At 37.5% G+C, this 27472-nt stretch overlaps 4 protein-coding genes, 1 long non-coding RNA gene, 2 other non-coding genes and 1 pseudogene across 7 annotated transcripts; 2 read left to right on the top strand and 6 right to left on the bottom strand.

Moving 5' to 3' along the window:
• Nucleotides 1-335: 335 nt before the first annotated feature.
• On the bottom strand, nt 336-429 carry LOC126789637 (small nucleolar RNA Z195/SNORD33/SNORD32 family). Its single transcript, XR_007671553.1, has one exon. It is a non-coding gene; the product is annotated as a small nucleolar RNA Z195/SNORD33/SNORD32 family (small nucleolar RNA).
• Nucleotides 430-488: 59 nt separating this feature from the next.
• On the bottom strand, nt 489-573 carry LOC126789655 (small nucleolar RNA U31b). Its single transcript, XR_007671571.1, has one exon. It is a non-coding gene; the product is annotated as a small nucleolar RNA U31b (small nucleolar RNA).
• A 267-nt stretch (nt 574-840) lies between these two features.
• On the bottom strand, nt 841-3265 carry LOC126788417 (uncharacterized). Its single transcript, XM_050514407.1, has 4 exons — nt 2987-3265; nt 2722-2898; nt 1936-1997; nt 841-1442 (listed from the first exon to the last, which is right to left on the bottom strand). Exons 1-3 carry the CDS (start codon nt 3195-3197, stop codon nt 1954-1956), a joined length of 432 nt encoding a protein of 143 aa, XP_050370364.1. The 5' UTR covers nt 3198-3265; the 3' UTR covers nt 841-1442; nt 1936-1953.
• Nucleotides 3266-4339: 1074 nt separating this feature from the next.
• On the top strand, nt 4340-4961 carry LOC126788634 (uncharacterized). Its single transcript, XR_007671397.1, has 2 exons — nt 4340-4484; nt 4621-4961. It is a non-coding gene; the product is annotated as an uncharacterized LOC126788634 (long non-coding RNA).
• A 1115-nt stretch (nt 4962-6076) lies between these two features.
• LOC126786984 (uncharacterized) lies at nt 6077-7642 on the bottom strand. The gene is made up of 3 exons (XM_050512933.1): nt 7097-7642; nt 6752-6977; nt 6077-6654 (listed from the first exon to the last, which is right to left on the bottom strand). The coding sequence occupies exons 1-3, from the start codon at nt 7640-7642 to the stop codon at nt 6077-6079; spliced, it is 1350 nt and encodes a 449-aa protein (XP_050368890.1).
• A 1176-nt stretch (nt 7643-8818) lies between these two features.
• On the bottom strand, nt 8819-9897 carry LOC126786983 (uncharacterized protein At2g29880-like; annotated as a pseudogene).
• Nucleotides 9898-11708: 1811 nt separating this feature from the next.
• Nucleotides 11709-13964, bottom strand: LOC126789200 (pentatricopeptide repeat-containing protein At1g79080, chloroplastic). The gene has a single exon (XM_050515291.1). It carries the CDS (start codon nt 13656-13658, stop codon nt 11958-11960), a length of 1701 nt encoding a protein of 566 aa, XP_050371248.1. The 5' UTR covers nt 13659-13964; the 3' UTR covers nt 11709-11957.
• Nucleotides 13965-15730: 1766 nt separating this feature from the next.
• Nucleotides 15731-26524, top strand: LOC126786982 (uncharacterized). The gene is made up of 14 exons (XM_050512932.1): nt 15731-17074; nt 17508-17642; nt 17818-17978; nt 18063-18273; nt 18362-18599; nt 18682-18832; nt 19004-19300; nt 23042-24506; nt 24612-24746; nt 24984-25120; nt 25196-25406; nt 25527-25761; nt 25869-26019; nt 26094-26524. Exons 1-14 carry the CDS (start codon nt 15811-15813, stop codon nt 26391-26393), a joined length of 5091 nt encoding a protein of 1696 aa, XP_050368889.1. The 5' UTR covers nt 15731-15810; the 3' UTR covers nt 26394-26524.
• The last annotated feature ends 948 nt before the right edge of the window (nt 26525-27472 follow it).

Raw genomic sequence — 27472 nt, 5'->3', positions numbered from 1 at the left:
GCTTGTTAATATATTTTTTTCTAAATGAGATTTTTGAAAAGTAGAATCCAAATCAGTCTCCTGTATTATCATTTGCTTCAATTGGAATGTATGAAATGATATAGACAATCAAGATTTAAAGAATGTGAGCAGGGATTAAGTAACAGAGTGCTTATTAAAAAAAAAAATCAAAAAGCAAACTGTGTCGCAAGACCTGTTTTCAGATCAATTTGGCACAGGTTTAACGACATGCTCAGCCACAAGATTAAATCTGTGCATCAGATACCGCTAGGCATTGTAAATCACACAACAACACAATTTAAAGAACAAACGAAAACACGCAAGGACTTTGAAGCAAGAGATCAGATGGTAGTGCATGTAATTTGGTTGATTTGTCATCAAAGTTGAATTCAGTGATGGAACAATGGGATATTCATCATCATATCTCCTTTCAAAATCCTTGCGATTTACAAAAGAACAGAAATTTGAAAACAAAATAGAAGAAGAGGGAATCAGAAACAGAGTCAATCACCACCAAGCATCAATCTTTTTGATGCGGGTAAGACTGGGGCGACATGATATCTGATCACTTTCCTAGTTATTAATATGAAACTATGACCCTACGAACAGAAACAAGCAGACTCCTAATCGCAGAAAGAAGATGAGGGAAAACGATACAGAACCCCGCTATTTATAAGGGTGAGATTAGGGTTACCATGTTGTTTTGGGCCTCATCCTCTAATACAGCCCATCGTTTTGGGATATTATTTACTTGGTCTCAGTTTTTTTTTTTACTTTACAAGAGCAATTCTGTAATGTTACTTGGCATCAGGTGTCCGTCTTTAATTTACTATTCGCAACTTAAACAAGTTAATCACAGTTGCATAAGATGAGCATCGAAACCACCACAATGGTGCAAGGTTTAGATTACTTGCTAAAATTCATAGAGGTGTTGATGAAAAGACAGCATGAACATTTCACACAGATTATACCCCAAAATTTTTGCAATAAGAAAACTATTTGTTGCTCTCTAGCGAAACAAAAGTGTATATATTGAATTCATCAAATACAAATGATGCTAACTAGGATTCCCCCTTCTGAAAGTTGAGCAAACTGACTCTCATCTCATCTCATCTCATCTCTCAAACAAGAAGGGGGCAGTGCCAACTTTAGCAAGCTTCCATTGCCACCATTTAACCATTCGGAACCCCAAATGTTCCACTCATGTCCATAGCTACACCAGATATTCCACACATTCTCCATTACTACTGAGCAATTCTGACTTTCAGATAACATCTGTGTCGGATGATGGAGCATACTTGTGGCTTTTAAATCTGCTCGTGAGCTTAGGCCCAAATGATGGAAAAATTCTTCAATTAGTTGATTGACAGAGCCAAACAGGCAAAATCTATAAGGCTGTCCCTTGCAGTCCTGATACCGTGCTAATCAGTCTTGGAGATTGACTACAATTAAGAAATTAGGATGAAACCATCAATCAGTTAAGAGAAAAGATCAAAGGATAGTAAGATACAGATCAAGGGAGTTTAGATACTATGATAACATGAACTTTGATAAGGACAGATTCGTAAGAGACTGCACATGGTTATAATTAGTCTGCAAGTCTGAATATGAATGATATTTACAGCTTCTAATCATAATTTACACCGCCCAGTACAACAGAAGGATAATTATTCAACAAGCCCTTAAAAGAAGCAACACAAAGGAATTTGCATTCCGCTGGTGCAATAACTCCAATATTATTGAACAAGACTTCTCTACTGTCTCAATCAGAAACAAGGTGAAACTGTATGTATCATTATACTTTGAGTCAGTATACTAACGTTCTACATCCTACAGCATAATAATGATTTTTGGTATATAAAGAAAATATGTAATTATTCCAAGTTCAAAGTCTGTACTTATATTTTCCGATAAACAAGAACACAAGTCTCTTACCTCCAATACACAGCTGTGTTACTGCAGCCCTGAATGTATGGTGCTTGTCTTAGGACTCTTATCTGCAAATTAGATTTAAGATGTATCAGTCATTCTCATCCAACAAGATCCAATTTTTGAGTTAAATGAAGTGTGTGAACACAATTTTAATGCTTTACATATCCTTGAAATCATATCTGTCATCAACAGACCTTCCTGACCAGAATTTCATGTCCATTATGCCATGACACACACACACACACACACACACACACACACAGGGGATTATGCAATCTACTTTTAGGCATTCATCCAAACTATGAGTTTGGAAATGAACAACAAATGGCTATAATGTCAGACCCAAGCAAAGCCAAAAGCCCAAAACATTGATTTCTTTAGTCATATACTTAGAACTCCAAACTTGTCCCGGGGAATGATCATTAGGCACATGACTATCAGTCTAATACACATACATTGCTTAGAGAGATTAGTTTTGAACGTAAGGAGAACAGTGCACTTTGAGTTATAACTACAAATCCTACTGATTTCAATCACTTCCAAGAAAAACTACAAAAAGTTAACATCTCTATGACCTATACCTCTTTCGTCCTATAACAAGAATAACCTGTATTATCTTTTCCAGATCAATTAAGCTTGAATTGAGTTCCACAAACTAATCACAACTTAGGGTAATAATTGACATTGTACTGTGAAAGTCCACTACTTTCAGCAACATTGAGCATAATGAAAACCAAAGTAGTATTTTTTTAAACATTAATCTTCCCCTAGATTAACACAGAAACATACCATGTTGAGTTTGATGCGGAACTCCCAAAGTTAACAAGCGGTCTATATTATCAAGACGGCGTTGAACATTCTTCAAAACCGAGTTGAGAGACAAAACCCTCTTCCTAACCGCCGTTATCTTCGCCGCGTGTTGCATTATGAACGGCATCGGCGCATCTTCCAACAGCTTATCCAGCTCTGCTCACCAAAATCTTACCATCTCAAAAACCAACAACATAATCATAAATTACCCCCAAAAAGTAAAAACGATCAGTTAATTAGTTACCGCGGGTGAGGCGATCGAGGGCTTCAGAGAGCTGGTGTTGGCTACTGAAGGTCTGCTGAGCTTTGGAGTCGAAGTCCTTAATGATGGTGACGAGAGTCGAAGACAGTCCCTTTGCTAGAGCCTCCGATCCCATTGCTGTCTTGTTCTTCTGGTTTTCAGTCTGGTCGGCATTTGGGTACGATGACTCGCCGTGGTCATCTCCGTTTTTCATCTGATCAGACTCGCCTCAGATTTCAGTTCCCAATGACTCTGAAACTGGTGTTGGTTCACTTCAGCTTCGTCAGCTTCCTCGTCTGACATAAATTGATGAGGATATCAATATGTATTGGGCTTCTTCTTTTTTATTTTTTTGGTTAATAAAGGGTCAAAAAGACCAAAAAAAGAAAAGGGAAAAAAAAGAGAGAACTTCTTCTAGCTCTAGCAACAGCAGCTATGGTATTGGGCTTCTAAGAAAGATTAGAAGCCTGATGAAGTGGTCGGCAACTCTCTTCTCCTTCTTGGGCATCTCCACTTTATACCTCATATGGGTTTAGGGCGGATGTTTGCGTCAAAATGTGATATACCCTTACTTAAGGGCCGGGCCGAGTATTTACGATTATTTCAATTTTTCCACCGGACCGGGTCGGGCTTACTAATAAAATTAAGACCCACAGGCTATCCACGGCCCCGGGCCTTACGGGTTTTTTGAGCGGGCCGGGCCGAGCTCATTATTTTATGTGTAATGTATATTTTTATTTAAAAAAAGAAGAAAAAGAAATGGTAATTATTTAATTAAATATAGTATGAAAGATAAGAAATATAACAAAATAATTTAACTAATTAACATATACGGCACATAAATACATATAAAATTATTAATTTTAAAAATAAAATGGGCTTTTGATAGGGCTTGATCGGGCCGGGCTACCTACAGGCCGCCCACGGGCCAAATGATGACACTTACCCTTATGAAAATGGGTCCAATTATTTAATTATCCTGTAATTTCTATTTGTGTTACTCATTTAAATTAAGGCATTTAATTGTGAGTATTTTTTTCATCATTATTGAATGACGAAAATACCCTTGAGTTGAATGTATGACGAAAAACACGTAAAGTAACGGAAATGTATTGAAAGTATATCGAATTCAATAGTTCATACACTTATATGATAGTTTCAAAAATTAAATAACTAAAATTCTCAATAGAGTAAACTGTGTGTTTTTTTCTTAAGATTTTGCCTAATGTAATCGCAATGTAATTAGAACCTCATGAGTCATGTATCATGAGACATTACATGACTGTTCCACTAAATAGCGGCTGGCTTAAAATCCAATCCAGGTAATCTTTAGAACATAACTAAAAGCCCAAAACAGCCAGGCCCACGACTATATATATAACGCAGGAGACGCACTAGGGTTCAGGGCCTTCAGACTCGTCACTCACGTCAAAACCCTTGAGAGAGCTCCGCCGTCGTTTTGAAGTAGCATCACCTTTCCCCGCCCAAGATGAGGGCCAAGGTAATTTCTTATATCCCCTTTCTCTCCCTCCGATTTTAGATTTGATGCATCTGAAAGTTTCTTTAAATCTGAATATGAAGTCTTTGTTGTGATTTGTTGTTGAATTGGTATTGTGTGATGTGAAATATTGTTGCAGTGGAAGAAGAAGAGGATGAGGAGATTGAAGAGGAAGCGCCGAAAGATGAGACAGAGATCGAAGTAGGCACCTGTTGGGTCTTCTCAATCTGCATCTTGCTTCTGCTGCTGCTGGAGTGTTTTTGTAGACTGGAGCCTTGTAGGATGTTTATGAGTGATTAGTTCTCTTCTATTGAGATTGGAACTATGACTATCTTTTATGTTTTGAATTTAGTATTTTAAATTATGTGTTTCGAACTTAATGGCTCTACTAGTTTTTTTTATGTGAGTTGATGGATTTTATTTCTTATAGTTTTAGTATGACGCTGAATGTTTATGTTATGTTTCTGATTGATTGATTGTGTGTTCATATTGTTTTGTTGTTTCCATAATGTTCGTAATTTCGATAATGTTTGTGGGAGTTATGTTACATTCCATCAGATGTTAATACATATCAGCCTTGTTTCAAATTCATTCTGCACCCCCAAAAAACCCCCTGCCTTAATTCAAGTTCAAAGAATCTGTGATCATCGAATTCGTTTTCTTGTCCTGTTTTCTTATTTCTACATGGTGATCTTATTTCGGCTTTTGCTAGCATGAACTACAACTGGAAGCTCACCCCTATAATTATTTCTGTGTGGGCTCTCCTTCCTCTGGAATTGGACTCGTCGTGATGGAAATCGCTTGGCAGAAGTTGTGCTCCTTGAATTGCACGGAAGCCCCCCAACTTCGCTTTTGAATGTGCTTAGGGCCGACGGTTTACCCGGCCCTCCGTAGCTTAGTTTCCTTTTGCCACATTTGTTTCCAGTGACCGTAGTTGTTGTGTTCCTTTTAGCGGTTGTTTTTCTTCTTGTATCTCTTTCTCAGGCCTATGTGCCTCTTGCCCAAAAACATAAATAAAATGGTGATCTTATGTTTTCCAGACATTGAACCCCCTTTTGCTGTTGGAAACCATATCCGGGGCTTGATACGACTATTATTAGGGTATCAGATCCACTCTTTTTTTCTCGTCTTTCAGCTAGTTTCAGTTGTGTTTTTCATCGGATTCCATTACCCATTGACAATAATAAAGCCATTCATTTTTATGAGATTTCATCACCCATTGCCAATGAAGCCTTATCATCAGTCTAGTCCCAATACGGGGGTGTATTCAATTCAGATTTTAAAAGATTCTGATTGACTTTTTATAATCTATGGAATTGGCAAATTCAATGGAATGTTTTAATTCTATATAGAGTTAAGCATATTCTAATAGATTTATTTATGTGGACTTATAAAGTCTATATATTGTTATAATAACAAGAAATAAATAAATTAACACTATCAACACAAACAATATACAAAAAATAAATTTCTGAGTCAAAACGAAATACTTTATATAAAGTCATGCAACTACTTTTAAAATCAATATAGTTATCCAACTCCATATAAGAATTCATTAAACCGATTAATTAAAGGTACGAAATTGAAGAAATTCATTAGAATGCATCATATTCTCTCATTTCATTATCATCATTAACCTCTTGATTCTCACCATCCATGTGTTCCTCATTATTCTCATTGTCTTGATCGTCTTCATTTTCATCATCATCATTTCTTGGCCTATCATCCCACATAGCATCGGCAATAGTAGTTCTCCAAGCATTAGCTTCCGCTCTTTGTTGTCGTTGGCTTTGAGAAAGCAATTCAAGATTTTCATCTTCCATGTCAAGAAATGGTGAAGATTGATCATCTTCTTGTTCACTTGGAAATTCATCGGAGCGACATTCTTTTCTAAGAAAGTTGTGTAGTCCGGCACAAGCTAACACTAACTCCGCTTGTGTCACAAATTGGAATGGAGGTGCGGTTTTGAAAATTGTAAACCGCGATTTAAAGATACCAAATATTCTTTCAATCACATTCCTCAATGATGCATGGTGGAGATTGAATAACTCACTAGCATTTCTCGGGTGACGACCTTGACCACCAAAATCTTTTAAATGGTATCGTACACCGCGTAATGGAGACAAAAATTGGCGTCGATTAGCAAATCCACAATCCACAAGAAAAAATCTACCTAAAAGTATAATTATTTATTATTAGCATGACGACATAATGAAAATAATTTTTTAAAAAGTTGATATATATATATATATATATATATATATAATTACCGTGAGGGACTTCAAGTCCATTTCTTCTTGATAATGCATCATTTAGCAATTTTGAATCATGTGCCGAACCTTCCCACCCACTAAGCACATACATGAATTCCAAATCGAAGTTGCATGCTGCCAAAACGTTTTGAGATTGAATTCCATGACGGTTCCGATAGCTACTTACTTCTCGGCCCTTCACCATGGCAGGAATATGAGTTCCATCAATAGCACCAATACAATCCTAAAATAATAAAATTCAAACAATTTGTATAGGTCATATGGGGAAAAATATATAAAAATAAATAGGTTCTACTCATGCTTTAACTTAAAAAAAAAATCATACTTTAAAAAAAATCATACCTTAAAATAAGGGTAGAATCTTGTATTTTCCCTAATTTTAGAGGGCACACCTCCGGACTTAACCATCATCTGTGGTGCTATTGTGTTTAAAGCCTTCAAGGTTCTGTGAAAGTTTTGACTAGTAGTGAAGTGTGAGCGACCAAACCTTTGACGAACATTACAATAACGATCATTGTGGCCTACAATAATCAAGAATGTAGCCACCATTTCTTCAACACAGATATACCTTGTGTCTTCCAAAAGAGTACTCTGTCTAATGATGTCACACAACTTTAGAAACACATCCGGATACATTCTATGCAACTCCCGAAAACTTTGTGGGTCTCCCTTTAGCATATCTTGTATAAAATAATATCCCGTCCGAGTAACTGGTTGTCGTTTAAGAGATGGTTCAATACGTTGATGAATCATAATCATGTTCTCTTTTAATAAGATGATTACTGCTTGAATTGCCGTCAATAAGTACTTAACTGTTTCATATATCTCTTCTTCCATTTCTTCATCCATTTCTTCTTCATCAATTTCTTCCTCCCATATATCATCCATTCCTAAACCTTATTCCTGCATTGAGAAACAAATAAATAAAGACAAAATGCAAAACTTGCAATAACAATAGATCACAAAAAGATGATATTTTGACCCTCTATGCCATAATTCCTACTCATATTCTAGAAGATTTAGGATTCCAATGTAAAACCCTTTTATAGGTAAATAATATATAAATACAGCTACAATCTCACAAAATTTCAGAGTTTATGGTCTTCTAAGAAAAGAGATATAGTCCTCTAAAGTGAACTTAAAAATCTGGCAGAAAGCTGATATTTCTTACCCTTTATCATTCATATTAATAGTCCGGATGATTTAGGACTCAAAATACAAAATTTTTTTACAAATAAATAATAGACACATACAGCTACAATCCCACAAAATTTCAGAGTTTATGGTCTTCTAAGGAAAGAGATATGGTCCTCTAAAGTGGACTGAAAAATCTGGCAGAAAACTAATATTTCTGACCCTCTATCATTCATATTAATAGTCCGAACGATTTAGGACTCAAAATATAAAACCATTTTACAAATAAATAATAGACACATACAGCTACAATCCCACAAAATTTCAGAGTTTATGGTCTTCTAAGGAAAGAGATATGGTCCTTTAAAGGGGACTAAAATATCTGGCAGAAAGCTGATATTTCTGACCCTCTATCATTCATATTAATAGTCCGGACGATTTATGACTCAAAATACAAAACCATTTTACAAATAAATAATAGAAACATACAGCTACAATCCCACAAAATTTCAGAGTTTATGGTCGTCTAAGGAAAGAGATATGGTCCTCTAAAGAGGACTGAAAAATCTGGCAGAAAGCTGATATTTCTGACCCTCTATCATTCATATTAATAGTCCGGATGATTTAGGACTCAAAACATATTCATTTCAAAACACTTTATGAATAAAATATAAATATAAATACATATTCATTTCAAAACACTTTATGAAGAAAATATGAATATAAGGAGAATGAAACATAACATAAATTGAAGGTAATAGCATAAATGCAATCTCAATAGTCATACAATAGTTCAAACCATAGGTAGTCATAATAATTTTAAAGATCACCTAATTCAAAATAAACATAACATAGCAAAGACATGACTTATAAAAAGTCATACAAATTCAAACAAACATAACCAAAGGTACTCATCATAACTCCAAAGAACTATTGCTCTTGCATCTTGTGGAATATCCAGTTTGCTCACTGTGTAGGAGTCATCTTCAAGAAGCCATCCTTTTTTGTTTTGGTGTTAAGCAAGTCAAACGCCATTAAACAAGTATCTTCATCCAAATTTGGAATCTCCATGATGGCATCCCAAGTTGTATATCCTCTCTCCATTTCTCTTTTCTCTAATAGACTTTCTCTTTTCTCTAAAAGGCTGTAAACTCCTTCGAAAGTGGTCGTGAGTTTATTAAGTTGTTCCATAATGCCACCTTGAGAGATGTTTCCACTTGAGCTAGAACTTCCTTCATACTCAGCTCTACCTCTTTTGTTTTTGTTTCTTCTATGCTTAGGAACCTCTAAAACTTCAGGACATCCTAGAGGTGATGAAGAGCGTAATGTTGGATCATTTTGAGTTGGCCTCACAAACACTTCATTCTCAACATCATACTCAAAGTTATCTATGCTTATATCTCCTCTCTCACCAACGTCTAATGTCGTTGCATCAGTAACATTATTACCTAACCCAATTGAGTTTTTTCCAACAGCAACACCATTCCCAATAGCTAATTCCACGTCTTCATAATCAGGAAATGATCCGTAGCGGAAATGAGAATAGGTAGGGTGAGCCTAGAGAAAGAAAAATTCAAGGTAATTATTAAAGTTGCACTATGCACAAGAGTTCAGTTTGTTATTCTAAAGAAATAAATTGTACTGTATTTTTTTTTAAAAGCTCACCTTTATGTAATCTTCCCATACTTCATCTGATGCAGTGAACTTCTTTGTATTTGAGTCAAACCCAAAACCAGGCTGAATCGGAAAAGAGTATTATAAGCAGACCAACATTTTTTAAACCATTTCAATCGGCTTTGGTAATTGTTGTAGGTCTTATGACACCCAAGTTTGTTGTTAAGAGCAGGAAGTATCATTTCTTCTACTGTTTGCTTGGTAAAAATTCCACTATTATCACGCCATTCCTGAGTGGCACCATCAACCATGAGTTCTAACAATGCATTGCTCTCTTCCTTAGTCCACTGTTCATAAGTTCCTTTTTTTTTGACATCTTGTTGAGTATCACCCATGGTAATATGACTAGTTTATATACAGTAAATTTTTTATTAGTTTATATATACTACAATGTATTCATGCTCAAAACAAATGATATGAAAAAAGAAAAACCAAGCATGTATTTGTTTTTATATTTAAGAGACCAAATGTTACAGAGGAGAAGATTATGATACTATGATCAAACACCAAACAAAGAGTGCAATGTATAAATAAGATAGAGCTTGTGAACATTTATTAAAGACTTAAACAATACCTTGTAGCAAAAAAATCATAGCTTGAGACAATAACAAGCATTGATACACGTATGCATATATATATATATATATATATATAGCTTGTGTATATAAAGGAACACAAGTTATATTGGAGTATGCTCTATTTGTCTAAGCACGCCGATCTAATATATGTCAAACCTAATTGAAAACCCCTTAGGAAAAATTACATGAGAAGCAAAAAGGGGATGAAATTCTTGTGTATCAAGATTGACTTCATGCAGGTTAGGGTAAATGAGCAAGGCATATGTCCCAGAACTAGGGTAAGTAAATTGGTGAAAAAAAGAGTCTCTTTGTACCCACGGCTCCTTCAAATTCATGAAAAAAAAATACATTTGATTACAAAGATAAGACTTTTTGCCACATAAAACTTGAATCATAATCATTACCAAGTTAAAGTAAATGACTACATGATGATCACCATCTTCTACCTTATATATATAACCATTTTAATCACTATGAACTATATTGCTTTATGACTTTTCAATCCGGAAGAAGTCGAAAGATAGAATGCAATTATATATATATATAATGTTACTACTTCTCTCATAATCATGTACTAGTTCTCTCACGATCAAAAGATCAAAATTTTGTCCTATTACAAACACAGATTATCTATTCCAACATAAGAAATAAAGTAAAAGATCTAATTCACAATTCTCATAATCAATAAATATGAAACGAGCTAGATAACAAAAAGGAATATATAATGAGAAAGAGCAAGTACCAATTGGTTATCAGAGAAAGGAGAAACGTTGAGGTCACAGTCTGTCAAGGTCAGTTCATCTTCTCCTCTTGATGTTGATGTTTCATCTTCGAAGTGAAGAAATAGAATACGTCAAAATCTCTTGTGGTGTGGCAAGATTTCTTTAGGGTTTTGGTATTTATAGTAAGCACTAAACAATCCTACAAAATCAATGAGATAATAGAGTCTTTGAAAGTCTACTAACTTTTGAATATCATGGGAATTTGATGGATATTTTTAAATCCTAATTGAATAACAACAGACTTTTAAGGACTTTTGAAAATTTGAATTGAATACCTATAGACTTTTGAAATACAAAAAAATCTCATAGAATCTTAATTGAATACACCCCCTTGGTAATCCTTAGATTCTATCTAGTTTTTGACTTACTTAAGGTGCTGTTCTGTCTATTAAGAAAATTCTTCTCTTATCTACCTAAATACAGGAATTGGACACACCAGTGTCTATTTTGTTGAAAATTAAGTGTGATGCTGAATGAAAGATTTCCAGAAAGTGATAATTTAATACATTGTTTATAAATCTGTCTGGTGGAGTTGGATGCTTGGATTTGAGTTGTACAGCTGATTTCTGCTGAAATTTTGACTGGCATCGAATTCTTTCCGTAATCTGTTGAATACCTTTAAGCCCTTCTATTTTCAGTGTTAACTAGGGAAATTCCATAATTTCTTGGGGTCTGTTCCAACTGCACAATACTGCAGTCCAAATGTATCTCACAGTTCTTTAGTCATGAGGCCAACGCACATCCGTGACCATGTATTGTAGCTAGCTAGCATCGGAACAGAAAATCTCTTATCATCAAATTTTCTTTAGGAAAGAAGGCCAACACCACATCAGGAGTTGCACTTAATTTAAGGAGCAAAATTGGAAAAATACAAGATTACAAGCTGTGGGTTTCAGTAGTGAAGTAAAACCTTTGAAGCTGATGAAGAAACATGTTCTGGTGTGTTACATGCTCAGTTCCCTAGTGTGAATTAAAAATGTCAATGTTCATAATGATGTGCTTGTTCTTATCTGGTTTGGTCTTCACAGTATATCTCTACAATGGTATTTCCTCAAGGTCATACTGCATAACGAGTCTTTCCACTGTATTGGGACTCATAACCCGTCTCCCCTGCAACTCTCTCATAACTTGGGCTGCCAGCTCCATTTCCTTTTCATGCGCGAGCCCTTCCACGAGAATGGTATAGGTCATTTCATTAGGCATTCGCCCCTTCTCAATCATCAGCTCAAAAACCTGCAAGGAGAGATCTGTTCTTCGACATTTGCAAAATCCGAGCATAAGGGCATTGAAATTCTCAGTATCAGGCCGTTGGTTGTTTTCCTCCATGACATGGAAAATCTCCACTGCTCCATTTAGCATACCCTCCAAACACAACCCTCTGATCAAAGATGAATAGGTATAAGAATCTGGAGTGAAACCATACTTGGTCATTTCATATAACATCTGAAATGCTGGATATGTATTCCCTTTCCTGCACAAGCTTGTGATCACATTTCGGTAGAATTCAGTTGTGGAGTACTTCTGTTTATTTCCAAGGCTTTGAAGGATAGAGTACGCTTCTTGCACCATTCCTTGCTCACATAGCACAGCAATGGCATTGAATGTTCCCTCATTAGGATTGCATCGCCGGAACATCATCTGGTCTAACAACTTCACCACATAGTCCACCTTACCCTCTTTGCAGAGACAATGAATTATCGGATTGTAGCTTGCAGCAGTAGGCTTGAACTGACCCTTCACCATTTCTTCCAAAACTTCAAGAGCATCTTCTATTCTACCATGAACGGCAAGAGAACCTATTAAGATGTTATATGTAACTATGGATGGTGTCCGATCCTCACCATCCATCTCAGCCAATAGTACATTCGCTTCTTCCCACCTACCCTCGTAACACAAGCTCCTAAGTACAATGTTATAGCTCACAACATTCGGTCTGAATCCCATCGAAGGCAAAGTCCTAAAGAAGTTCAGTGCCTCATCAGTCCTACCTTCCTTGCACAAACCAGTCAACAAAACATTGTAGCTAACCAAATTAGGCTTCCCACCTTTAGCAATGATCTCCTCCAGGAGCTTCATTGCTTCATTGACCCCTCTTTCCTTGTAAGCCGCTTCAAGCAAGAAAGAGTAAGTATAAACATTTGGGACAAGCCCCTTGCGTATCAGCTTATCCAGAAGCTGCAGGCTTTGATTCAAGTTTCCTCGCACACAAAGCCCTCTAACAAGCGAATTGTAAGTAACAGTATTTGTTGGATATCCATACTCCTCCATCTTATCAACCAACTGCAACGCATAACCAATATTCCCTCTTTTACACAAATAGTTCACCAAGAAGGTATATGAAGCTGCATCAGGTATAATGCCTGAAGCAACCATCATTTCGATCACTCTCACTGCCTTCCTCATCTTACTGGCCTTGCACAGATCATACATTAGCTGAGTTGCTTGACCCACATCAGGCTTCTGGCCCTTCCCTATCATAGACTCTAACTGCTGAAAGGCACCAATCATTCTAACCTCTCTACTTCTTCTATCATTCTTGGGATTCCTCCAATTGGGCAAAGTGAAAACAGTGTCCTTTGGAGAAATGGTAATCTGGGTTGATGCCAAAGCTCTAGAAAAGCCCTTGTTGAGTAAGAAAGTCTGGACCCTGATGTGGGAATAGAATCCACAGCCCCTTCTAGCAGTTTCTGGTGATGAATGTGTCATAGGAGACACTGAGTTTACAAGAATAGCCATGGAAACTTGATCCAAATTAATATTATACTACTTGCAGGAATTAAAACTCCTCATCTAAGTATTGAATCACTATTGACTAACAAGAATTAAAACTCTGGGATGGACAACTTCCTCATCATATCAACACAAAAGAAATGGATAACAATGAACAGGGAAGCAAAGAGTGGAAATTTGAACATGAAGTAAAGAAAGAAGAACAAGGAGCACAGAATCAAACATACACTGGATATCAGTTGTGTTATCTCAGGAAGTGATTCCTTGGTTCAACTTCCACAGCTTAAGGAACAGTTTGCTGGTTAATTTGGTAATGGAGGAAATATTTTAGATTTTTCATGTGCAACTGAATTTGGCTCCTCTCCTCTGCTTTCTCCACTGTCAGCAGTCCATAATACCATGTTTTGTTATCCATATCCACGCGCTCTCCCACAGCTCGTGGGCACAATCTCTTCTGTGCTTAACCCACCCGGTTTGGCCCAGACCCGATCTTTATGGGCTATACATCCGTCCTTACAAAACTACACTGAAGGCGATTCATTACTTAGGTATCATTCACAGTTAGTGATGCAACAGTAGAACAAAATATTTTATTTACTAAAGAATGTGTCCCGTGCGTAAAAATATTTATGTGAATAATACATATATCAAAATTTCTTTTTGAAAGTAAGAACGATGAGGTTGTTTTCGAGCTTTGATTAATGAAATCACAGGATACGCAGGAAGAGATGGTGCTTATACCTTAATCTTCTATTTACTCTTTAGGCATTCATGTATTATGTACTGTATACATGTGTAACCCATTAATTCATTATGCAATGTCTGTTTGGATTTTGAGTTGGGAACAATGTTCTTTGGAAGTTCAACGTTATATGCAAACCCATTTCAGATGCGGGGTGAAAATTTGGGAATTTGATTCGCCAGTATTACTACAAACTTTGAGTCGAATGCACAGGTGAGATAGGAAACTGATTGGTACCTCTGGAAGCATGAATCTTTGTTGCTAATAGCATTGGCTTCGGCTTCTGAAATATTGAAGGTTGGTTTTCAATTTCAGATGTTAAGGGGCACTCTTCATTTTTATTATTATTCTTTATATTCAAGGAGAGAAAGCAATGTGACACAAGTGTAGAAGTTAGGACTTAAAAATCTGAACTTGTTTGATCAGTTTTCTAATGTATTGTTTTCTCATATTTTCTCACATGCAAGATATAATAGCTAGGCCAAAGTCAACCATTTCCAGGTACAAACGAACTTTTAGTCTGAGCTTTATTGGTGATATGATGAAACCTTGCTGAAATTGCATTTGTTATCATATTCTTATACTGCATTAGAACTTTAGATAACTTGAGCTGAGATAATGCTAGATACTGCTCATTTTTCTATAGAATGATTCTTTGCAGATGTAGTTATGATGAACGCATGCACAGGTCAGGACTCAGGAAGTGAAGCTTCAGTGATGGATGATCTCCAATTCATTGTGGTCAGTGAGAAAACATTCTCACTGAAAGATGCCAACTTCCGGAAACATTATCAAATAAGGTTTTTGGAAAAATCAGTGAAGCTTGTCGTCCACTTCCGGTATGTTTAGATCAATTTCATATCAGCCGTAAAATTCATCGAGTCTACTTGTTTTGAACAGCATATGAATTAGATTATGAGTTTCTTTCTACCAAGGTTTAATGACTAAGTTTACAGATGAATTTAATTGCAATTGGGAGGAGGTTGGATCTGGTCGTTTTTTTATATTCAGCTGCCTTATAGTGTCATTGGGTGTGTAGTGTAAGTGTGTACACCATGTCTGTTAGTTTATGAGCTTCTTGCAGTCTAAGTTTCCTATCTCTATTTTAACCCATATACATATGTCATTCAAGACGCCCAATTCTACAAAATATCATTATACAAGCCCCTTAAGAAAAAGCCCTTGTCTGCATTCAAGAAAATGGATAAAACTAGGTTTTCCCTACCTCTTTCTTTGTAGTTATTACATAATGAAAGTGAAGGGCCGAATGAGACCTTACTTTAAACAGGATTAGTGAGGAGACTAAACAAATCTAGTAAACCACTAAGTCTTTAGATTCCCATTGTTTAGGTGTTTCAATCTCTCTGTAGACATTGTGCATTTCTTTCTGTCCTCAGCATTCTGATCAGAACATTGATGCAAACCATGAAAACCCTTGTTGTGTGCTTGTTCTTTTTTTCCTTCCTAAGAACCTCAAATACACTAGACTCCATCACTCCAACTCAATTTATTAAAGACGGTCAAACTCTGGTTTCAGCTGGTGGAAGTTATGAAATGGGATTCTTTAGTCCTGGTAAAGTGAAAGGCAGATACTTGGGAATATGGTACACGTTTTCTACCGCGACAGTTTTATGGGTAGCCAACAGAGAAATACCACTTGATGATTCTTCAGGAGTTTTGATGGTCACTGATAAGGGAGTTTTAGTCCTTCTCAATAGCTCAAGTGGCACTGTATGGTCATCCAATTCATCAAGAACCGCAGGGAGTCCAGTCTTGCAACTCTTGGATTCAGGAAATCTTGTTGTGAAAGATGGAAATGAAACTAATGCTGATAACTTTTTGTGGCAGAGTTTTGACTATCCTTGTGACACACGCCTGCCAGGAATGAAGCTTGGTTGGAATTTAGTCACTGGTTTTGAGATGTATGTTTCGTCTTGGAGGAGCACAGAAGATCCCGCTCAAGGAGAGTTTTCACTACGAATAGACAATCATGGTTTCCCACAGATTTTTATCATGAAGGGAGCTAAGATACATACTAGAGTGGGGGCATGGAATGGCGTCGAATTAACTGGATATCAAGGAAGGCCAAATCCTGTAGCGATTTTTGAGTTTGTGATGACTAGTGATGAGGTCAATTATGAGTTCACACTCCTCAACAGGTCAACATTCGCAAGATATGTATTGAACCCCTATGGCACTGCACAGTGGTTTACCTGGACAGATCACTCAAGTAGTTGGGAACCTTTCGTGTCAACACAAGGAGATCAGTGTGATAATTACGCCTTCTGTGGTGCTAATGCTAGATGTAATATCCGTAACACTCCTGAATGTTCTTGCTTGAAAGGGTTTGTACCAAAATCTCTAGAAGATTGGAACTCAACAAACTGGTCTGAGGGATGTGTTCGGGAGACTCCTTTAGCTTGCAATTCTACAGATGACTTCTCAAAGTACGGTAACTTTAAATTGCCAGACACATCTTCTTCCTGGTACGACAAGAGCATGAGCCTTGAGGAGTGCCGTACATTATGTTCGAGGAACTGTTCATGTACTGCATATGCAGATTTAGATGTCAGGGAAGGTGGAAGTGGATGCTTGCTTTGGTTTGGGAACCTCAAGGACATTAAAGAATTGACCTCTGATTCTCAAGACTTCTATGTACGGCTAGCTGCTTCAGACCTAGGTACGTTTTTGGACTTTCTCTGATTTGTGTGTGTGTTCTTTTACAATTATATCTGATCTCTCTTTTATCTGGCTGCTTCAGGCTAGCCAGAGAGAAATACTACCGTGTTTTCTTAAGGAAAATTACTGACTAAGCTTTTCATGTTTGTCTGTGTTCTGTTTAAAAACTTTTTCTGAATTGTGCATTTTGATGGGAGTTCTGACTTCTGAGTCCGACTTTGGCCAAGTCCCAAAATTGTTATGTTTTAATAGAGAGATTTATGTAACTCAGAACTCGAATTACGAACAAGTGTTATCAAAGCTGGAAATTCTTTTGTATGTTATGATTAATTTGTAGTGCTAAAGTTAAATAAGTATTTGTCACAGTTAATTGAAACAGAAGATACCGCCTCTCAGAATGACATGAAAATTGTGTTTGACTACTGACATTTCAGATCCTATTGTGAAAAAGAGCACAACCAGCAGGAGAAACCTGGCAGGAATTCTGTTCGGCTTATCTGGATTTCTCGTGGGACTGCTGATAGTTGGGTACATTTTGTATAAATGGAAGAGGAAACAAAGAATTCAAGGTAAATTTCTTACATCAGCTCTGATTGTGTTAAGAAAATGATTGCTGATAACTCAAAGTTCCAAATCCAACTACTCATGACTATGAAAGATGCATTACCTAAGGAAATTATATAGATTCATTAGTCCAAGCACTCTCCATCTATTAGTTTGTGCTGAAGTGATTTAGTCTTTCAGAAGCTAGAAGAAAGCTCGATTGCAGAAAGGAGGATTACAAAGGAGAAGGAAAGGAAGAGTTGGAGTTACCAGTATTTGACTTGACCACCATCACTCATGCCACTAACAACTTTTCAATCAGCAACAAGCTGGGTGAAGGTGGTTTTGGACCTGTGTACAAGGTTAGGTAAAGTAAGTTTGTGCAACTAATATGAGCTATTTTGTGATATCAATATTTATGGACTTTTCTGAATGGATATCCATAGGGAACTTTGGCTGGAGGAGAGGAAGTTGCAGTAAAGAGGCTCTCAAAGCACTCAAGACAGGGATTGAGAGAGTTTAAAAACGAAGTTCTACTGATATCAAAACTCCAGCATCGGAATCTTGTAAAGCTTCTTGGTTGTTGCATTCAAGAAGATGAAGAAATTCTAGTATATGAGTACATGTCTAACAGAAGCTTGGACTTCTATATATTTGGTAGGATAATCTCTAATTCCAGTACATACCATTTAAGTTGTTGCACTAGGATTCAATGTGGAACTAATATGCTTAATAAGTTGTTCAGATGTAAAAAGACAGAATTTGCTGGACTGGCCAACATGCTTCCATATTATTGAGGGAATTGCTCGAGGGCTTCTTTATCTCCATCAAGATTCTAGATTAAGAATTATTCATAGAGATTTCAAGTCTAGCAACATATTGCTGGATGATGATATGAACGCAAAGATTTCAGACTTCGGCCTGGCTAAAACTTTTGGGGGTGATCAAAATGAAGATAGAACAAGAAGAGTGGTGGGTACATAGTAAGTTTGCTACACTTGATTATGGTCACTTAAACATTTATTTATTTTTTCTGAAATTTCTAACTGCGATCTTGTTTCACAGCGGTTATATGGCTCCTGAATATGCAGTAGACGGGACTTTCTCAATGAAATCTGATGTATTTAGCTTTGGAGTTGTACTGCTAGAGATACTGAGTAGGAAGAAGAACAGGGGATTTTGTCATTCAGATCACCATCTTAATCTTCTTGGACATGTGAGTACATATTTATTACTTGAATCATGCAAAATTCTATAAGCACCTTCACCACAGAAATATATATGGCAATGCCATATGGAAGTTCAACAATTGCTCATTTTCTTATTTGATAGAAGCACAGAACATGGAAGTCATCCTTGACTGACATATGCTTTATTTTGTTTCAAGGCATGGACACTTTGGACTGAAAATACTCCTCTGGAACTCATTGATGTGACATTATCCGATTCTTGCAACATAACCGAAGTGTTAAGGTGTCTCCATGTGGGTCTATTATGCGTGCAGCAAGAACCTGATGATAGACCAAACATGTCATCTGTGGTTGTAATGTTGAGCAGTGAAGTTCAGTTGCCTTCACCAAAGCAGCCTGGTTTTTACACCGCTAGGTCTGTGTCAAAACCTGAATTAACATCAACGACGACCGACTTGTATTCAACAAATAATTGCAGCACAGTGTTTCTAGAGGCTCGCTAGATCATCAAGGTTCATCTCCTGCTTACCAGAATGACATGAAGTAATTAATCATTCGATCTAAGCAAATAAGGCACCACAAATTTGTTTTGTGGAACAAAGTGTGTTTATTAGCTTGACTTGATGCTTTAGGCTTATCGCTTTAGGTGATAATTTGGTGTTTCATGAGTTCGTATTGCAGCACGAATGGTGATCTTAGTTTGCATCTATATGTTGATCATTTGTTATCCTCGATCAAAATGTTGGAAGCTGATTCCTGGTTCAATCAGTGGACAGATCTTATATCATCTTCTCACCCATTAATGGCTCTAGATGACATTAATCATAGACAATGTAACCACTTTCATATATCTATATTGTGAAAATCACCAGAAATTTCCACATGAACAATCTCCATCATTGAAATGGTGAAACCTCAATGAATCTCTAACTATAATCTTCACACCAACTATTTTTGCCATGTATTTGATGGCATTATGACAATCCCCACATATCCTCGAATTCTTAAATATCCGAATTCTGGACTCCCCATTCAAATTAAGCATGGCAAAAGCAACAGCCAGCTTCTCACTATAGTTGCAAAGAGTAACCAGTTTTTCTTCTTGATCCACATCTTGCATAACAAAATCCGTGTTGGGCACAAACCCTGCCAATCTCATCTTCTCACCCATTTCCTTCAAAAACTTGTATATCTTTTCACTATGTTCGTTATGTTAAAGATGAGCATGCTAATGTGAAACAACATAGCACACCAACAAGAAGTCACACCAACAAGACGTCACACCAACAATAACACACAATCATTGACATACAAGCCTACAAATCTTTACCATTGACAAAACTATCAATGTCTTCAATGCATCAATAAATTCTCAATTGTATATTGGTAGAATAGTTGTACTATCATCTCTATATAAGAGCATCACCATAAGTTTGTAATAGATAGTTGAATATCAAGTATATACACCAATTCTGGTTTTAATCTCTCTTGATTTCATCTAGTTTAACTCATTACTCCTATCGCCAGCAACAAGAGTAGACTCTATTTCTTAATTGAAGCCAAGAACAGCCTGGTGTTTTTGTGACTCCTCTGTCCCTCATCAGCTTCCTAGTTTCTGAAGCCTCTTCCCATCTTTTGGCAGTAACAAAAATGTTGGACAATGATGCATAGTTACCAGGGTTATCTGGTTCGATCTCAAACAACTTGTTTGCTGCTAATTTTGCCAACTCCACATTTCTATGCACTCTACAGGCACCAAGTAATGCTCCCCAAGCACCTGCAGTAGGTTCCATAGGCATTCTCTGTATAAACTAATAGGCCTCTTCTAGGCGACCAGCGCGGCTAAGTACATCGACTACACACGAATAGTGATCTGCATCAGGTTCTACCAAGTGATCCCTCATTGAATCAAAAACCTTGACGCCTTCATCAACCAGTCTTGAATGACTGCAACCACATAGAACACCAGTGTAAGTAACAGAATTGGGTTTCACCCCGGACTCTAACATGTTTCTGTACAGCAACAATGCCTCTCCTCCGTTCCCATGCATTGAGTTCCCAATGATCATTGTATTCTAAGCAACCGTGTCCTTTTCCGGCATCATTCCAAACACCCTCCTCGAAAGTTCCAACTCTCCACATTTCGCGTACATGAAAACCAAACCTGTTGTGCTCGCAAGTCATCCATCAAACAATTCCTGAAAATGTAGCTATGAACCTCTTTGCCCGCCCTCAAGCTCTCCAAATCCTTACAAGCCTGCAACAAACTAGTAACCGTAATCTGATTCAGTTTAAACCCCGACTCCTGCATCTTCCCAGTCATTTTCAGCGCCTGCTCTGTCTCCCCATTCTTCGAGCACCCACCAATCACCGCGTGCCACTACGCCCTATCCAACCTAACACCTTCCCTCCTCATCCTAAAAGACAGCTCCATACCCTCCTCCCACTCCCCATTATCAAAATAAGCCGTCAAAAGCACATTCCAAGACACAACATCTCTCTCAGACATTTCATCAAACACATTCTTTGCTTCCCTCATACTCCCACAGCTAGCGTACACCTTCACAAGTCCACTACTAACATACACATTCCCATTCATCCCACTCCTCACCACAAACCCATGAACCTCCCTCCCCAAATTCAACTCCCTCAGCTCAGAATATGCAACCGTCACCGCATTGGGCCTCACTCCACTCACCCCCATCTCCCTAAACACAGCCAAACCTTCCCTAAACAGCCCACACCGAACATAACAACCACACATCGACGTCGACGAGATCACATCCTTCATCGACATTACGTCGAACATCTTCCTCGCGCCATCAACCCACTTGCATTTCCCAAACATGTCAACCATGGCATTGCCCAATGAGACATCGGATCCGAACCCGGACCACCTCACGTTGAAGCTCCCTGGCGTGTGGGAGATCACCCAGAGCCGCACAGGCCTTGGCGACGGAGAGGAGGAGGAGACTGTCAGGGGTAGTGTTTCGAGCTCTGAGTGAAGTGTAGAGGTTTATGGCTTCGCTGTGGAGACCATGACGGGTGTGGGTTGATATTAGGAGGGTCCATGCACGTAGGTCCGGTTGGGGAATTTGGTCGAACACGTGACGGGCGCGTTGTAAGTCGCCGGAGTTGCAGTGGATCTTGAGGAACCTGAGGCTCAGGTGGGTTGGGACATTGGTTGGTAGCATGTGGGAGGTTTTTAGCTTCTCGAAATGATGGGGAAGGGTTTTAGAGGGGGTTAAGGAGCACGTGACCTTCCCAGGGGTCACGTGCCGGAGAGCTGGTGAAAGCAAATTAAGGAGGGGGGAATGTGAATGGGGTGTGGGAAGAAGTCATGGATTGTGTGAATTTGTTTAGGTGATTTGACAACAAAGATGATCAAAGAAATCTTGTGACAATGATGAGATCCTCTTCTGTTTTATTATTGGTTAGGTGATTTTGATATGTTTAACAAATTGAGTTGAATTCCAATCGAGCTTGATCTGTCCTGGTTTTTCTAATAGCTGAAATTGTTATGGCTAGAGCCATCTACACAGTTGTGCAGCCTGTGCCTTTGAGTTCTATGACTGCTCTGGCATATAACAATTTCTGAATATCTGCTCTAGGAATACTGTTTCAGATGCTTTCATTTTGTTTTTTCGCTTTCTTGCTTGTGGTGTACTTGTAATCTGCTTAGGCTTGTGAAGTGCACGCAGGTTGAAAAACATGAGTATTTGACATGATCTTCATCTGGTTATTGTAGATTGAAGAGTACAATTTGTAAGCCAAAGCGTGCAGGGTTTCTGATCACAAGTGTTGCTTCATGAAACTGCTGGGAGTGGGAGGCGTGCACTAGTCTTTGTCATTATGAGTTTCTGGGAAAATTCTGTAAGGGTTAGTATCCAACTTTCTGATATGTTTGAGTCAATTTTAAAATCAACTGTCAAAGTGCCAATTTGATCGAGTCTTCCCTTATGAAAAAGATGACCATTAGTTTACGAGCCTCCTTTTCAAAGTTGCTGTTTTTTTTTTTACATTATGTCACCGTGTCAATATTCAAGAAATCAGACTAGAAAAATAATACTTCATAGTGCTACACAAAGAAAAGGACAGGCATACATATACAAACATATCAAATTATCGTCAACTGATAGTCAGGATGTGAACCAGAGAATAAACACAGTGCATATTACTTTCTTAATTTGACTATCCAGGTTTGGATTGTGTAATAGATGCATTTTCTACAATAGAGAAACTTGATAAATCCCATCTTTGACAGTGTCCTGTATAATAGTTCCATTAAACTTCTGAAGAATAATGCAAATACATCTGCACATATGTATGAGCAAGGCAGCAAGCTTGACCTTTCCATTTTAACTTGTTTCAACTTCTCTGCATATATTATGCCTTACTTTGTACAAGGAAAATACGTACAGTCCGGTCAGTCATCAATGCAAGCCTCTAGAACCCTTTTGGTGTGCTCCTTCATTTTCTCCTTCCTAAAAATGTCCTGTACAACTGCACTAGATACCATCACTCCAGGTCAGTATGTTAGAGGTGGTGAGACTCTAGTTTCAGCTGATGGAAGCTTTGAATTGGGATTCTTTGGTAAGTCAAAAGGTCAGTACTTGGGAATATGGTACACTTTTTCTACTGACATAGTTGTGTGGGTAGCCAATAAAGAAACACCGGTTAATGATTCTTCAGGAGTTTTAATGCTCACTGATCAAGGAATTGTTGTCCTTCTGAATAGTTCAAATGCCACTGTATGGTCATCTACTTCATCAAGAACTGCAGGGAATCCAGTCTTGCAACTCTTGGATTCGGGAAATCTTGTTGTGAAAGATGGAAATGACACTAACCCTGGTAACTTTCTTTGGCAGAGTTTTGATCATCCTTGTGATACACAACTATCAGAAATGAAACTTGGCTGGAACCTAGTTACTGGTTTAGACAGGTATCTCTCCTCTTGGAGGAGCACAGATGATCCTGCTCAAGGAAACTTTTCACTACGAATGGATCCTCGTGGCTTACCTCAAATTATTGAAGTTAAGGGAGCTAAGATACTGACGAGAGCAGGATCGTGGAACGGCCTTGGATTAACTGGATATCAAAGGCGACCAAATCCAATAGCTGAGTTTGTATTTGTGTCAAATGAGGCAGAACTCTATTATGAGTACACACTCCTCAACCGGTCAACGTTCTCTAGATATGTATTGAATCCCAATGGCATCACACAATGGTTAATATGGATAGACTACACACAAAGTTGGGAGTCTTTCTTTGCAAGTCAAATAGATCAGTGTGAAATTTATGCCTTTTGTGGTGCTAATACTAAGTGTAATGCTAATGACGCCCCCGTGTGTGCATGCTTGAAAGGATTTGTACCTAAATCTCCAACAAAATGGAACTCTTCAGATTGGTCTGATGGATGTGTTCGAAGGACTCCATTAGCTTGCAACTCTACAGATGGCTACTCAAAGTACAGCAACTTTAAATTGCCAGACACTTCTTCTTCCTGGTATGACAAGAGCATCATCCTTAAGGAATGCAAGGGACTGTGTTCGAAAAACTGCTCATGTACGGCATATGCCAATTTGGATGTCAGGGAAGGGGGAAGTGGCTGCTTGCTTTGGTTTGGAAACCTCACTGACATAAGAGAGTTCACCTCTGACTCTCAAGACCTTTACATACGAATCGCTGCTTCAGACATAGGTAGATTTTACATTTTCTGTGATGAATTTTCTTGAATCACAATATTTTCTGTTGTTAATGTGAATGATCTTATTTACTGTTTTGTATCTTGTTTTGTTCTTTAAGATTCTATTGGGAAGAGGAGCAAGTCCAACAAGAAAAGGCAAGCAGGAATTGTAATCAGCTCTGCTTTTCTTCTAGTGGGAATGATACTGCTTGGATATTTCTTGTATAAACGGAAAAAGAAATTGAGAAATAAAGGTACTTCTCACAGATGGACACTGATTGTTTCAAATACATGGTTGCAAGTTTTGAGGCAGAATTTCTTAATCATAATTCGTTTTCTGTTATGTATTGCATTGTATCTAATTTTGATGTATGATTAGTATTATATTTTGGTACTACAAATATTTGCATCTATATGTTAACTTGTTAAGAGAGCCATATGTTAATGTGAAGAGATCGAGTTTTCAGATGTTAAATATTGATGGATTGCAGATCGAAGATATTACTTTGAAGAAGAAAGGGAAGACATGGAGTTACCACTCTTTGACCTGAACACTGTAGCTGATGCCACTGACAATTTTTCTAGCAGCAACAAATTGGGAGAAGGCGGTTTTGGACCTGTGTACAAGGTAATGAAATTGTATGCAAATTGAAATGAGCTGTTTTAATGATAAATTTCATGACTTATGAACAATGATCAATAGGGTACATTGATAGGAGGGAAAGAAATAGCTGTAAAGAGGCGTTCAAAGGATTCTGGACAAGGTATGAGGGAGTTCAAAAATGAAGTTATACTGATAGCCAAACTTCAGCACCGCAATCTTGTAAAGCTTCTGGGCTGTTGCATTCATGATCAGGAAAAAATGTTGATATATGAATACATGTCCAACAGAAGTTTGGACTTCTTTATATTTGGTATGATACTCTCCATAATTAACAACTTGGATTTACAGTCAAATCATCCTCCATTTTTATACTTAACCTATTATGATTCTATCCAGCATGTTCCTTTTTAACATGCTTAAATTTCTTCAGACGAAAGACAAAATCCACTTGACTGGCCTACCTGCTACAACATTATTGAAGGTACAGCTCGAGGGCTTCTTTATCTTCACCAAGACTCAAGATTAAGGATTGTCCACAGAGATCTGAAACCAAGCAATATTTTGCTTGATAAAGACATGAACCCGAAGATTTCAGACTTTGGTCTGGCTAAAACATTTAGCTTTGATCAAAGTCAAGCCAATACTAACAAAGTGGCTGGAACATAGTAAGTACTAGTTAAGTAGTACGCTAAAACATGTTACATGTTTCAGATCCTACCTTTTGCTGTGTTTAAAATTCTCTTTCAATTCTAACTCACATTTTCTGATGTAGCGGTTATATGGCGCCTGAATATGCAGTAGATGGAATTTTCTCGATGAAATCAGATGTATTTAGCTTTGGAGTTGTAGTGATTGAGTTATTGAGTAGGGAGAAGAACAGGGGATTTTGTCACCCGGATCATGATTTTAATCTTCTTGGACATGTAAGTTAATATAACATAACATTGCTGCTTTATAATCCCATATCCTACTAACATATATATGTTGAATTTGTCAGGCATGGACACTATGGACTCAAAATATACCACTGGAACTAATAGATAAGACATTGTGTGATTTTCACACCATATCCCAAGTGTTAAGGTGTCTTCATGTGGGTCTGTTATGTGTGCAGCAAGTACCTGAAGATAGACCGACCATGTCATCCGTGGTTCTAATGTTGGGCAGTGATGTTCTGCTGCCTTTGCCAAAGCACCCTGGTTTCTACACTGAACGGACTCTACCCGAATCATCATCAAGGTCATGCGACCGCTGTTCACCCAATAACTTCAGCACTACATTGTTAGAGGCGCGGTAGATCATCATCATTCCGGAGCTTGTTAATGCACCACAATGACATCAAATTAGATATTCGTATGCTAAATTATCGAAGAACAATCGTTGTGGTTGTGTCATAAATTCGTAATAAATATATTTACTTTCCATTTGCTTTAAGGTGCACAACACTATTTTAGCTCTTATATTGGGAAATTGGACTGACTAGTATTCTAGTAAAGAACTAACAATACCATTAACACGTCATTGTATCTTGGCGCCAAAAAACCTATTTCCCGCCCATTTCTAATTAACACGTCACAATATCTTGGCGCCAAAAATCCAATTCCCCGCCCACTTCTAATTCATCACTTGATCTATTAATCCCAAACCGTGTAATTGATAAAACTGCCACAGCCGCTGAGCATCTAAGACTAGGGGTGGACTCGGTTCCATCGGTTCGGTTTAAGAGTATTAATCGAAAACCGAAACTGAGGTCTCGGTTTTGTATTTCTTAAAACCGAAATCGGAAAAAATATCTATTAATTACGGTTTTGGTTAACTTACAATTCGGTTCGGTTTCGGTTATATAACCTACCATTTGTAATAATTTTTCACACTTAAAAACAAAAGTTAAAATCAAAGTAAAGTAGTAAGTTACAAGTTCAGTACTTCAAATTAGTAAATAAGTAAGTTAGAAACAACAAATTAAATCAACAAAGTTTCGATAGAGTATTAACCAAAACGTAAGATTTAATGAGTTAAAGACTGTGAGCAATTAAGTTAGACATTTCAAGGCCGTAATCATATAAAATCATGTATATCGTATGTAGCTCTTAATCAATAAAAACATAATGTACACCTATTACTATATTAAATATTAATAATTAAATACATATATGTCGATTTGGTTCGGTTCGGTTTGATCGGTTTTTTACACGGATGAAACCGCAAACCGAAACCGAACTATTCAGTTTGATGTTAAAACCGGAACCGATAAATCGTTTTGTTCGGTTTCGGTTTTTCAGTGTCGATTCAGTATGATTTTTATCGGTTTTCGGTTTTTCGGTGTGTAAAAGTCCACCCCTATCTAAGACCACCGCGTCGGCGAGTCTTTGGAGG

The sequence above is a fragment of the Argentina anserina genome, chromosome 3, assembly GCF_933775445.1.
Source record: "Argentina anserina chromosome 3, drPotAnse1.1, whole genome shotgun sequence".
NCBI lineage: Eukaryota > Viridiplantae > Streptophyta > Magnoliopsida > Rosales > Rosaceae > Argentina > Argentina anserina.
This window is presented reverse-complemented; position numbering and strand designations above follow the sequence as displayed.